The sequence below is a fragment of the Monomorium pharaonis genome, chromosome 7 (assembly GCF_013373865.1).
Source record: "Monomorium pharaonis isolate MP-MQ-018 chromosome 7, ASM1337386v2, whole genome shotgun sequence".
Lineage (NCBI taxonomy): Eukaryota > Metazoa > Arthropoda > Insecta > Hymenoptera > Formicidae > Monomorium > Monomorium pharaonis.
In genome coordinates this window covers 12,949,576-12,963,913 of record NC_050473.1, presented here as the reverse complement: position 1 = coordinate 12,963,913, position 14,338 = coordinate 12,949,576, and the positions used below count along the sequence as shown (strand labels likewise).

The window sequence follows — 14,338 nt, the reverse complement described above, 5'->3', positions numbered from 1 at the left end:
CAATGTTAATAGTTACTTCGATAATGCAGATAATTCAAATTAAAAACGATTGCTTTTATAAGTCAACTGTGTATTTTTTAAAAATTTTATAAAATATTAGACCCTGCATTTAGACATGGTTACTTATTCGTTCCTCTCAAATCTCCAATTCATCAAAATATGTATTGAATAGATAAGAGATCGCAATTTATATTGCCATTCTAGTCCTCTTTGCTTATAACGTTGGTATCTTTCTGTATAATCTTAATATCGAAAGTACATTACAATCATTATTATGATTTCCTAACGTCTTTCTCTAATACCCATGTCCCTTACAATTTTATTCCGATATTTATCTTCTTCCACATCTTTTCCTTACCTTTCCGTTATATACACTTATCATGTTTTAACGCAATGCTCTCTACGTTATTCGCTTTTCCATTGAGCGCTACTTATTTCCCTCTCTCTCTCTCTCTCTCTCTCTCTCTCTCCCTCTCCCCCCTCTCTCTAAACTATGTGAATACATAAACTATGTCTATTCAACCGTGGCATGGTGCGCTCGGCTGCTTCCCGTCTACCATGTCAATGTGGACTAGCTGCTTCGAAACGGGATAGACCATTGGCGCGCCCCAACAAATTCCTTGGCGCGAGATGTTGCGATTTCGAATGTTTAACCAGTTAGGCTAAACGACGGCAGCCGATGGCTGAACACGACCTGAAATTCCCATCGGGGATGCTTCTATGCGATGGAAACGGAATGAGCGACGATCGGCATATTCGTGTTGGACATAATAAATTTATGGTGAATACCTTCGACTTGTTTCGGCTCGCAAACATCGTCGAGAAACTTTGTAGCATATCATAATTTTCCGGTTATCAAATTATCAGTGTACTATAGTTGATATCACATAATGTAAACTTAAATTTGTGCCAAAATTGCGATGACTCATCAACCTCTTGCGATTAATGCGCATTGTTAATACGGAGAAAAAAGCACAGGAAAACAAACATTAAAAACAGGGAAATTATAATCTATCTGATAAAAAAAGATGAAATGTCGGAAAGGGCGCTTGGCTCTTAAAGAACTTGGCACTCGAGTAAATACACGAGTTCGTGTTCGTGCCAGTTACTCTTTTAAGATGTAATATGTATCCAGTGTATCCCCCGCCCTCCGAATGAATTCCGGGACGCAATATAGTCGCTTAATCGCTCGTAATAACGCCGAGACGAATGCGACGCTTCCCGAGACGACTGTCGTGAAAAACCTCCGTAATTTCTGGCGGATGGCACCGTATAATCGCTCGCGAACGAATTTCATGTATCTTAGATTCGGTGTTTTTTCGTCATTTATGACACAAACATATTTTCTCTTTTCTCTGTTTTTTTTTTTTTTTTTTTTTTTTAAATAATAATCCAATAAATGTACGAACAAAAGAAAATACAAATTCGAATGTTGTTATATATTAATACGCAAATTTTAATTGCGTATAATTAAAATTTTTATGACACTAAACTACCGTTTAATATGATACTTTTGCATAAATAATTAAAAATTATTACATACATAAAAGTAATATTAAAATAAAATGTAATTATATTAATAGACATGTATGAATATTTAGAACGTGAAGCACATTGGAATTAGCACACACGTCGACTAAAATTCTCCATGCTCCCAACATATACATCGAAACAAACTTTGAACGAATCGACAGACATCGAAACTCAGTCGCCGAGGGATGGCACATCGAGTCCCGATGCATCGTTGGTTTACATTAAAATCCTTTTAACTTGGGCACTGCGTATGAGGTCGTTAACATTCGCGAGAGCTCTCTACGACGCGATTAACCAAGAAGCAAGAGGAGCGTCGACCGCGGACTCGTCTTTCTACAAGCGAGTGCGGTATCGTCATCCTGCAAACAGCGTATATGCATTAAACCATGAACCCACTATCCCCGACGTCATATCCAATACACGTTGTTAGGGGGTTGCTGAAGCCGCGATACAGTACAGAGAAACGGGGAGTGAGGACAGGGGAGGACGGTAGGTGGCTGCAGGGTGATTTCGAGGGTAGCTGCCAACCTCCCCCAGTGCGGTAATGGCATTAACCGAGCTGCAATATGATTACCGCTCTCGCAAGGTAACCTGATCACACCCGAAATCTATGGGGTGTCCGGAATACGAGAGAGAGAGAGAGAGAAACTTGTGCAGTGAGGAACAATGTATTACGCTTGGAATAGCCGTGCAACGTTACGCAACTACGGCGGTTGCAGCCGACGCCGAGGTTCGACTGGCGTTCTCCCCCTTAATCGCGTTGCGCTTTTTGCGGCTCAGATTACCCGTGAATCATTAGATACTCGGGCCCCAGTAGAATCGAAAGCCACCACTACCATCGTGCTACGGATCATTCCTTATCTCGGCATTATGAGATTAGTCTCCCGTCGTTTTTCTTTTTCCTATTTTTTAATCGTTCTCTATCGTTCGACGAAATGTTTTTTTTTCCATCAATTGCTCAGAGATTTTAACACAACTATTGAAAGACACAAAACTTTCCCGAAAACTTTACAAGAATGTTGATGAAAAGATGATAAAACTTACAAGCCGCTATCAATAATAAAAACAATTTCTTTATATATAATAAATGCATAGCTTAGTATTTGTATTAAAACCATGTGTAATTTTAAAGTGTCGAAAATTTTAATATCTACAAACAAACGTGTCTCAATGTGACACAGTTCTTCTTCTTATTATACTTAAAAATAATTTATGCGCGAAAACAATACTTCCGCAAATAAAAGTAACATATTGTTTCTGCAACAATGATATCGCGCTGCATAATATCTTTCGAAAACAGAGAATGTGTCATCAACGTGCTATATGAAGAAGGAAAGTACTTACCGTAAGATGTTGAAAGAGCCACGCCCTGAGGATGTTCGTCGCAACCTTAGGAAAGATACCCCGTTTCTTTTGGTTTTTCTTTCCTGACGAATCGTCATCTTCTTCGCCCGTGCCCTCGCCACTACCGATACTCGCGTTACTCGCGTCACCTGCAACAGTAAGAAGAGACCCAAGGTCATCACGTGCCGCCTCGGTAAGTAATGCGAATTTATGGCAACTTCCAATCTTTCATTTCATGTCTATTTATTAAGGGACAAATGCGTTCTCACATATTTTTGGAATTATTTTGTATAATAAAGCTTCCATGTATTGTCAAATATACATATATGTACATACATATATATCAAAGTAATTTGCTTGATTATTTAAAATTTGAAAATGTGATGTACAAAAAAATCAATTTCAGTTGACGATTAAATCGCAAGATATCTCGCACGTCGAAGCAAAATTCCCGACGTGTTTAAACTGCGTTCCGATTTTCGGTCCATACCCTGGTGGGCGATAACTACCTCGACCCCCTCGACCCTAGGGCTGGTTCCCATGCATACAAACACCATTAAGCCACCCGCAATCACCAAGCCCCCTTCGACCCGGAGAACCCCCCCCCCCCCCCGTACATGCGCTTCGTTCTCGGCTCTACCACGTACCCCTACCTCTTTTCCAACCCATCTCGCCTCCTCTCTACCCGCGTGCATTAATTCTCCGTCATTTATCAATCTTAGCTTTTTAATTGCACAGTCACTAGAGACTCAAAAAACGGGACAGTAATGAGAGATATTAAGACGCTTTGGTTTCCAGAAGCTTTAACGTCATATTTTCATATTATGAAATGCGAGTTATTCGTTTTTATACGTCGCATAAAGAACGGCTTGTAAATTTTTATTACTATGTATCGTAGATGTTTTTTTTATGTTAATTTTATAATTTGTGTTAAATTTTTTAGTAATTTAATAATTTTTAATAATTAATTTTTAATATAATTATTGATATATCCTAAGAAAGAGTTAAGCTATAATTGCAAATTTTTATTTCGTAAAATATTACTAGTTACTAGTTGTGATAAGACAAGTAAAATGATTGTTACTTTACTATGGCATAAGTTTGAAGATGATTGTAGAATAAAATATAATTTCGTCGGAATTTTCGTAATGTTCCGACAAATCCATCTTCCGGACAAACGCGGCTGCCGGAAGTTTGAGGTTCCCTTTATTCTTCCGCCTCGCAATCAACCAGAAAGGAGAGTAGAGAAGGCTACTTACGCCAGCGGATTATAAATGACCGAGTCTTATCGTAATGCCCAAGGCCCCGATTCCCAAGGTTCTATCGTAACAGAGAGATCAGGGTGAGCCCGGCGCTCCCAGGGGGTTCACGATGACAGGTCGCCCGAGGGCGCTGCCAACTCACCCCTCTCGCTCGCCAAAGAACGGTCTCGTGCCCGAGATTAACTTTGAATTCGTCGAACGAACCGTCATCGGACAAGGGGAGGACGACGGCAGGCAGGCAAAACGAAAAATTTGTTCGTCGTAAGAGCGGACGGACCGGAACGACGGGAGATCGATGGAAATTGGTGCCACGTACGACGTATTTTCGCATGTGCCGCTTTCTTGAAATGTTCCGAGGGAGAGAAAACGAGAAAAGGCTTTGGTTCTGCGAGTCGGTGTGATGGATATTTATCGTGTCGTGATGCGATTCGTTCCGATGAGCCGACAAATTCTACAAAACGCAATTTTCCAAAGAAAAATCGCCAATTATCAACAAAACTTTTATATTTAAAAATAACATTTCCAACTATAATTTGTAATTATAAAAAAATGCATGAGATATCTTGGAAATGTTACAAATAATCGATGATTTAAGCTGACGCTAAGATATTATATTATAATTATATTAGTGTTGAATCTATTGATATCGATTGACGATAGTCGGCGATTCTAAAGGCCATTTTTTTCTTACCGACCAAATTTGTTTTCTATCAGGAGCATAACATTTATTAACAATAGTCGTTACGCGTATGACAAAAACGACGTTAGACGTTCACCCACTCTTCGACTCAAAAGCCCGTTAATGGCGCGTCCACAAAGTCGAATAGGACGGCATACGAGCTCATAGAACCGGCGCGGCGGGTAGCTAGTGAAATAACGGAATGGCTAACGTCCCTCTGATTGCAGTTAATTTACTCGCTGAATCGGGTTAATGTAGCGTACTAGTCGTACTGTGCTATGTCGTGCGATACCGTACGGCGACGACCTATCGATGTCTCGGCAAAAAAAGTTATCTTCTTTGTCAGAGAGCGAGAGGGAGAGAGAATCTATCGTTCACCGAGCTTGACGAGTCTGAATCCTTTTTAATCATACAATAATTTACAGCATTATTTCAATTTTAAAATAACAAATACATAATCTAAATACGGTCGCCCAATTTCTATCTTAAAAAATCAAATAATCAGTCAAGTATTATAAAAAATCTCTAATTATTGAAATAAATTGCATATATTGCGTGTATAAAACGTTCGAAAATATTTTAATTTTTCAAAAATAAAACTTATCGCTAGCATATAAGAAATGTCTGCAAAACTGCGTGGAAAAAAAACATACATAACATTATGATTGCAATAATTCATTTAAAATGTATGACACAATTTTCCATTACAGTTCGTTAAAATTATTTCACTTTAGATACTTTCCAATAGATTGATATACATATGTAATCCAGCTGCACTGATATTTTATGCGCAATTATCCGCCCACGAGCTGTCATCGATAATGTAATGTCATTTCTCGACGTATAATCGAGCGTGTGTTATAAGATCTCAAGATTGTAATCGAAAATCTATGCCAGCTTGTTCATGAACTTAGTGAAGATAAAGTCTAATGTAACATCCTTATTTTTAAAATAAAATTTTAAACATTTTAATACGTATGTGTTTTATTATAACTAAGATATATATATATATATATATATATATATATATATATACAATATTTCTGTCATTGTTTATTTTAATTTTATCCTCGAGTAATTTTGTGATAAATATTATTTTTGCTATTCGTAATAAGAAATCATCATAGTTCTTAATTGAAAAAAAAAAAGTAATTATTTATACAGAAATACTTGTAAGTGTTACGTCCTATGAATTAATAGTGGCTCCATATCTCGTATGCAATCATATATTGCTATATAACAATAAGTAAATATTCTTTGATCAAAGTATACACCATGGCACAGAATTTTGTCGATAAATACATACACGTGAGTGCGTTCATTCACACTCATATGGCACATTTACGAGGACGCTCTCGGCGGCGGACGTCAACGACGACGGCGACGTCAGGGGTAGAAGCTATATCGTCTGCGTGTTGATTTACGCGGCGTACCGTGCATTTTTACTACCACGTTATAGAGATTTAAGTGCGGCCAATTATATGTTTATGCCATCCCCATACTCGTGCTTGCCCTCTCTTTCGCTCGCCCGCTAGCTCTCCGGTCCAATAGCGCTTCCAACCAACGCACGAATGCCTGGAACGGCGTGCTCGATTTCTTTCTCTCAACCTCTGTCGCAGCTATACTTAGCGAGTAGAGAATGGGTGAAAGCTCACACACTGGATAATCTATTTCAAGAATTCAATTTTTATTGCGTACACTATTTTTAAAATTTAAAGACACAATTTTTTATTAAAAATATTTTATCACAATTAATCTCTCCTTGATCTCGTTTTAAATATTAATTTAAAAGAAAAAGTAAAATACGTATACACAATCAAAATGATAGATTCATTTATGTAATTGTGGTGTGTGTGTGTGTGTGTGTGTGTCGCGTGCGTGCATGCGTGCGCGCGCGCATATATATATATATAATGATATATAATCATAAATGTACTAAAAAATTACATAATTTATCAAATTTCAAAATATTGGAAATTTTGGGGAAAATCGATATCAATCATCGATGCCAATGATCACGCATTAAGATAAAACGTCAACCAAAAACATCTTTCTTGAAGACGAGCCTCTATTTAGGATGGTCGCGCAAACTGTCGAAATAACCAGCACATATGGCTGCCGAAAATAAACTGCTCCTTATTTCCATCCCGTCGAAACGAGGATCGCACTCGTCTTGTTCTCTATCTCTCTCTCCTTCCTCTGTCGCATCCTTTCTTGTCTTTTCGTTTTCACCTTTTTTTATTCTTCAATCGGAATTATTCTCAATCAGTTTTTTTTTCCAACTTAATGGATCTACTATTCTACTTCAAACTTTTCTTCACATAGCATACGATTTTAAATGCAAATTTGAAAAATGCGTGATTTTTTAGCATAAACGACGTTTGCCGAAGAGAACGTATTCCGAATACTAAACTATTTATTTGTCGTCGCGTTAATTATGCCACGTGCGTAAAAGAGAGAAGGTCGAGGAAAGAAAAAAAAGAGAAGAAGGCAAGGCATATGCCTTTTTAAGTATTGGGTTTCGTAGATGACAATCACGAAGATGACAATCGTAGTTACAGACTTTGCGACGTCGAAATGAAATTGTGTAAGATATAATGAAAATTATCATAGATTATTCTTAGGAAGGGTGATATCAATTCGCTTATAATTAGTAATTGAATACAAAACGCTACATTCTATCGTCCTTAATGCGAAGTACCATCGGCTCATTTTACGCATCTGAAAATCGCAAGAAAGGTCGTTGCACCAAAACACGCCGACTCCTCTGGCTGAGTTGAGAGAATCCCGCAGCACTCATCCGGTGCACAGCCACGAGGAGTATAAGTCTCTCTCTTCCACGATTCTCAGACTATTTTTGACGATGAAATGTGGCTTGCTGGTGTTCCTTGCCGCGTCATGTCGCACACGCGAGAGGATCGTCGCGGTCGATTTCACGAAGCGCACATACTCCGCTCATTTGCGTGACGCATACGGGAGCGCCGCTTAATCCGGGAATCTGCTTAACCGAAAGATTAATCGGCGATTGTGGGAGAGATGAGGCGCGATGGGGAACTCTCTCAGAGACGATAGCCGCGTCGGCAAGGAGAGCCATCACCCAAGGCTAGTCGGTGTGAAGCACATTTTGTGGAAGTTTGTCTTACAAATGAGCCGCGTGACGCACGTAATTTAATACGTCGCTTTTGCACATTTTGAACCGCCGTACATTGACAAGCAATTTAAGATAGAATTTACACATTTTTTAATTTACATTTACTTTAATTAATATATTCCTTATCTATGAAAAGATTAATGAGATGGCTGAATCAATTACATCAAACACACATATTAACGTTTTTTTGCTGATTAACAACAAAACTTAACCTCTTGACAAAATCAATATCTAAACTAAATGTCTTGCATAAAGAAAATTATGATAAACTCTTACTCCATCTATTAAAACTATTGCTAAATCGACTGTTCTTTCGTATTAACAGCGAGATGTTATAAAAATAAAAAAAAATTATGAATTATAACCCAACACAGATTCATCAACTTATATCAAGTAAAAAAGAAACTTGAAATTAACGAATCTCTGTAATCCCAATGACGCATGACAAGTCGGCATACTACGGAACGAAGAGGGAAGAGACCGAAATATCTGCCTATCGCCACGAACCGGGAACATGAGCCGAAGGGACGAAGAAGCGACCGGAGATGTTGGAGCTATGCGGATTAACGGATGGAATGTCGGTCTCTCCTTCGTTCGGCTCTCCGTCCCTAAATCGCCTTTCGTTCCGTTCTCTAGATATTATTGTTATGATAAAGTTCAGAGTTTCAAGAATGTCGCCTAAAAACTTGTGAAACGAGAGCGACGTGACGGTCCCGGATTTTAATTCTGCCGATTGCTTATACAGAGACGAGAAAAGAATCGCAAACGACGAAAATGTTCGATATAGTAGCAATCATTCCGTCGCTCGGTGTCGTTTGTCAACAGCCACCAACCGAGGTTTTCCTGAATTATCTGACGAAGTGAAGTATAAACTCGTTAAAAACGGCACCGACGAAAAAAGAACTCCACGTCGGTCGAGAACGGAATTTCCCTTCGTACGATTCTCGTAACTACGGACTCGTTCTCTTTACCCTGGTTCATTCTCTGTTTTCGTCGACCTCGGCGAGATGCAAAGAGAAAAATACGAAAACACGGGCCGAGTCACCAAAGCTCTGTGGGTGAGAGGCTAGCGCGTATCGCGGGATTATGACGATAAATAAAAGGGAGGGGGGAGGGGGTGGCGGAGGGGAGGGAGGGAAAGAGAAAGAGAGGCAGGCCGCAGCAAATAAGGGAAAAAGAAATAGGTGAATGGAGGAGTAAATACGAGCGAATAGATCGCGGCACCCGCGCGAGAGCTAAAGAACGAACGCGTGGTTGATTGAGACATCGGTGGAGCAACTGTGACATTTATCTGATTCATGGATATGCCGAGTGTATTTTATGCCGTACGATCTATGAATACAGATCGGGAGCGGACAGCGTGGCGCGACCGTAACGGAGGAAATCATAGGTGCGCCTTCGCGCGTATATGGTTGTATCAATTACGTGCACCGAGAATCGCGACATATAATCGAAGAAACAGCCGCGAGAGGCACTAGGGCCGAAGAAGGGAATGACGCATTAAGATTCATCGAACGTGCACCAGCTACCGGTTCCGCAAGGATCCGCGGCACTCCACGACGCTCGATAACAATCTACGTGATAAATCGCCGATTTGTATCTGTGGTTCCAAGTGTCCGCATTAATTCACGAACGCCTTTTTCAGGGGACCGATGGGAAAACATAAGTAGATGCTCGTGGGATTTATGGACGAATGGACAGCGAAAGATAAACTGTCACGAGGATTACGGAATGCGCGAGGGACATGGAACATGGAGCGGAATTTTGGCACGGCACGCTGATAGTGACAGGTGCTGGATGTCATTACACCTACGCGCTATATCTTTTTGTAACACTTCATGTTTGTCCTGTCAGCCAAATGTACGTAGCTTTGGCAAGTTATATTTTTAGTATTGCAAATAAATAATAAAAATTCAATCGCGTACTTTTTACGTTTTAACATTTTTATATGCAATTGTATTGTATCTCTCGTGCAATTGTATTAATCAAAATGGAGAAGGAAATATGCTTCGTGGATACTGCGAGAAGCGCAGACAAATAGATAAAGCCACGATATCTCCAGGGCAACGTTGCCAACGGAGCACGTACGAAGATTGTACTAATTAATGCCACGGGACTGTGCTGCGGCTTCGGTGATGTGCTGTTACTAGCAACGGTGCTGTTACTGTGATAATTACCGGTAGGACGTGAGACTCCGTCTTAATTTGGTCTACCGGTGAAAATTATTAACGCGCAACATTGTGCACAATGACCAAAATATTCGCCATGTGATCGGAATAGACCGATTAGAATAAGAACTTTCTATTTTTTTTTGGTTTAATAAATTATTTCAATTGTATTTTCAAGATTAAAAATATAAGCAAATGCATTTTCTAATTGGTATCCTTCATGTTACCTTAATCTTTAATTCACTTATTTATCGCTATTACTCCTTATTCTAACAATCTGTTTAATTTTCCTACGATGTTTCATGTATTATTCACGCGCAGATATAGACTGTGTTACAAAATTTACTGTCAGTATTGAAAATCTGTGGTACACGCAACATAAAATATAGATTTTCAGTATTGGCAGTGAATTTCGAAACACGCAGCCATAATCGCTTCTCGTGATGTAACATCGTAGTGAGAACCTGTAATCTATCTTTTAACGCATTTAAAATTTTTCGTCCTTCCAAATTACTGTAGCGTCACTATTGGCTAAATTATTAAATTATACTCATGCGCGAGCTTAACGAATAAAGAACTGCCATGTGCTTTATGCTGTTTGTTCCAAATCCTGCTAGTTAGATATTATCAGCTTCCTGTTGATGCGAACGACGAGCAATGCAATTAACAGGTAATTCGCGTTTGAGATTTCGGAATCTCCGTAATGTTTACGTAAACTTCCGTGCAGTCCCCTTGAGCGATCGTTCGCGTAAGCACGTTATCTTGAAAAAGAGGTTGCAATAAAATCGGTCGTTCGACCAACTGTAACCCACGGAAATAAAAGCGCTAATGGAAACGTGCCGTCGGTAGATGCATCGTCGTCGGCATTCCCGACGGTCGACGCGTGTCCCCGTCCGTCTCCGTCTTCGTCTTCGTCTTCGTCTTCGTCTTCGTCGTCGCCATCGTCGCTTTCGTCTCCGTTGACAAGCGCGGATAGCTTTCGGGACATGTGACGAGCACGTGTCCCGAACAAGAACATATCGGCTTTCGTCCTGGGATTAGTAAGCTACGACGAAGATTTCCTTGCACCAGCGAACTTGACTGCGGCGCCCGAGTTTTGCTTTTTGTCACCATGTGCGGCGTCTCGACGCCGTTTAAACTTCCCGTCGTGCGCCGCGATGCGTTAACACTCGTTTATTTCCATATCTTTTTACCTCTTTCCCTCACTCAAATGATAATTATAAACCGATCGAAACTATCCGGTCAATGAACTTTTAGATAAGACTCTTACCGCGATATGTAAGCATAAGAAAAAAAAGTTGACTTTTTGTATTTCAACAATTTCGAATGCGTTTCGAATCTACCAAGATTTTACCTGAACAATTAGATACATACGATTGTAAAGTGTCAACGCTACGTTCGGTTGATGCGAGTACACGATCTAGAACATGTATTGTATACAACAAAGCAAAAAAACACGAACCAATTTCTGCTTAGTCAAGAGTTGAGAGAAATGAGCACCGGTGGCCAGTAATGAGCCAGAAAACTGGCGACAGCTTCGCTATGCACTCTATATTCTATTCCAACGAGATGGGGCTGCGATATTGTGCTATGTTTATCCGTCGGACATGCATGCACGTACATATACACATAATCATGGGCGCGCTTTAAAGCATATGAGTATATGCGCGTATGTGTGTGTAGTGCGCATGAAGGCCTATAATTCACGCGACTGGCCCGCAGGCTCGTCTTGTTAGCGCCCCGCAGAAACCGAACCGAGATTCTCCTAACTATAATACGGTCTCCTCCAGCGATATACGCAGAGTGCCAGAGGATCGAGGTAGATTCGACGCGAGGAGGGGGGGAAAGAGTGAAAATCGGCGATAGAAAGAGCACGAGAATAAAGTGCCAGACGACATAAAGGATTCGAGAATGGAAAAGAAAAGAAGAACAGACAACTTTTAGCGCACGCGCGGCGAGAAAGAGGAGGAAAAGAGAAGAAATGTAAACCCTCCCTCCAATCTTCATCCTCCACCAACGCGCATAAATGCATAGCTATCTCCGGATGCATCTTCAACGGCGGAACGACCGAACGAAAAGAGCGCGTTATCGGTACTCCGACCTGATAAATCCCCCGAAAGAATAATGAGTCGACATTATTCATGCCGGCCCGTCAGCGTCGTTCGACCAGTCCGCTCTCTCTCTCTCTCTCTCTCTCTCTCTCTCTCTCTCTCTCTCTCTCTCTCTCCGCTCGTCCGCTTTACCGAAGGCAACGTTTCGGCACTTGGCCATTACGATCTCCGAAAACGAGCGCAGGAGAGAGATTCGCTTGTGGAATCGACCGGACGATATTAGGATAGCGCTTAGCTGGATCAACTGGAATTCGTTTGGGGCATGGACGACGAAGGATCGGGCGACCGGTTCGTTTGATCGATAGCGCGCTCTGACTTTTGCCTGATACCCATTCCCGGGCTGCAATGTTAGAATGACGCGGAAGAATCGTTCAGCTCCCATGATTTACGTTAAAGATTTTTCAAGCAGACTCAGATTTTACGGAAAAAACGAATCTCTCTAACTTTTAAATATCTCTTTACAAGTCTCTCTTTATACTTTACACTTGTTTATCACGGTATTGTGTACATGTATGTATGTATGTATGTATATGTATATATATATATATATATATATATATATATATATATATATATATATATGTACAGTGGTGCGTGTTAAAAATAATTACAACAATTATACCTTCGCGACACATCGTCAATTTAACAAAACTTAAAAATAAAAGAGTACAAGTAACTCGGGAATTTCATTTCGTTCGTATCCTTTCGTTTCATTGATGCCAACAATAACTACATTTTGTTCTTATTTATCTAAACTTCCATTTGCGGTAGCAACTAGTGAGTGCGAATTCACGGCTACCGTGACCGCCGTAGTTCAATTTCCGTTTAACCAAGAGAAACAATCCTGCCCTCTCATCCCGTCCTCCACGATGCTCGATATTACTAGATTCGAATTGCCTATACTCCCGCTCCGTCGCCACCCCGAATACACCCGGCACCGGCATCTATCAGTGACATTGAGTGACACGTTTAACACATCCGTTTTATTACAACTTCCCCTTTCGGTTGCGGCTCTCTCGCCAATTTGGTTGTGCCATAAAACAGATGTGGCAGATTCGGCACTCTACAATCACCAAACTACCGGAGCAACCTTTCGCTGGATCTGCGTGTCAATCAGCGACAACGTAAATTTTTGAGGTTCGGCTTGCTCGGCCCGCAATCAGAAGAAACGGAAGATCCCAGGCTCCCGATATGAACAATGAATTATCGTGGCAAACAGAGATTCAATTTTCCGCGTCCACGAAGAAAAATCAGATATAAGGTATCTCCTCTTCCCGGTGTGTCAAACTCGGGTGCAGATATAAAAGTCGGCCGCGATATTTTATACGAGCATGTCGGCTATCGACCGCGTCGACGTAACCCGATTGCCGATAAGGCCGCGCGAACGGTTGGCCACAAGTTGGAAGGAGCTTTTTATCCATGACACGCATCTACGGAGAAACGGCGGCAGCGTAAAGCAGGCAAAAGGGCGAGAACGAGGCCGGCGGCCGTACCTCGCCTCTTCTTTTTGGATACGCCGCGTTATTTAGCGCTGAGTATCGCAGCATCATGCTTAAGTGCTCCGTTCACTTACATCTCTTTGCACTGAGCCGGACTAAAAGAACAAAATGTTTTTCCGTCAAAAAGTGTCATCATTCATCATTGGGAGTGTAGCGGAACGATTAAATTCGTTAGGCGCGATTGATCATGTGTAAATGTTATTATCATGATTCTTTTTTCTTATTATTTGAATTTAATTGATGCATCTTTTGTGCGACTAAAAATATATTAGAAAAATTATTCGAGAAGAATACACGTTTGTAACGTTCAAACTGATGATGTCTTTAAAATTCAAAAATTGAGTTAAATAAATCAAAAGCAGCATTGATTTTTCAATTACTTAAAAATCTCTCCCGACCGTTTTTAACGAGATGTTTACATTTTCGGTGAAGATTTAGCATTAAAATGCTAAATACAACTTCTTATTTGAAATAGCCACAATGATAAAGGAAGTAAATATGAAAAGAATAGTCTATGTAAAGTCGCGGTTTAACGTTTACAGAGGCTACACATTCCGAGGTCAGGCCCTACCTAGATCGACACGACGCCGA

At 40.5% G+C, this 14,338-nt stretch overlaps 1 protein-coding gene across 7 annotated transcripts in view; it reads right to left on the bottom strand.

Moving 5' to 3' along the window:
* Positions 1-14,338, bottom strand: part of LOC105831116 (homeobox protein homothorax) — a 361,421-nt gene that overhangs the window by 138,768 nt on the left and 208,315 nt on the right. For 4 of the 7 annotated variants that reach the window (XM_012671023.3, XM_036289789.1, XM_012671021.3 and 1 more), the window contains one exon: positions 2,878-3,029. In XM_012671023.3, the coding sequence (XP_012526477.1) occupies positions 2,878-3,029 (152 nt within the window). The remainder of the gene's footprint in view (positions 1-2,877; positions 3,030-14,338) is intronic. The other 3 variants (XM_028195012.2, XM_012671022.3, XM_012671025.3) reach the window with 1 other exon arrangement.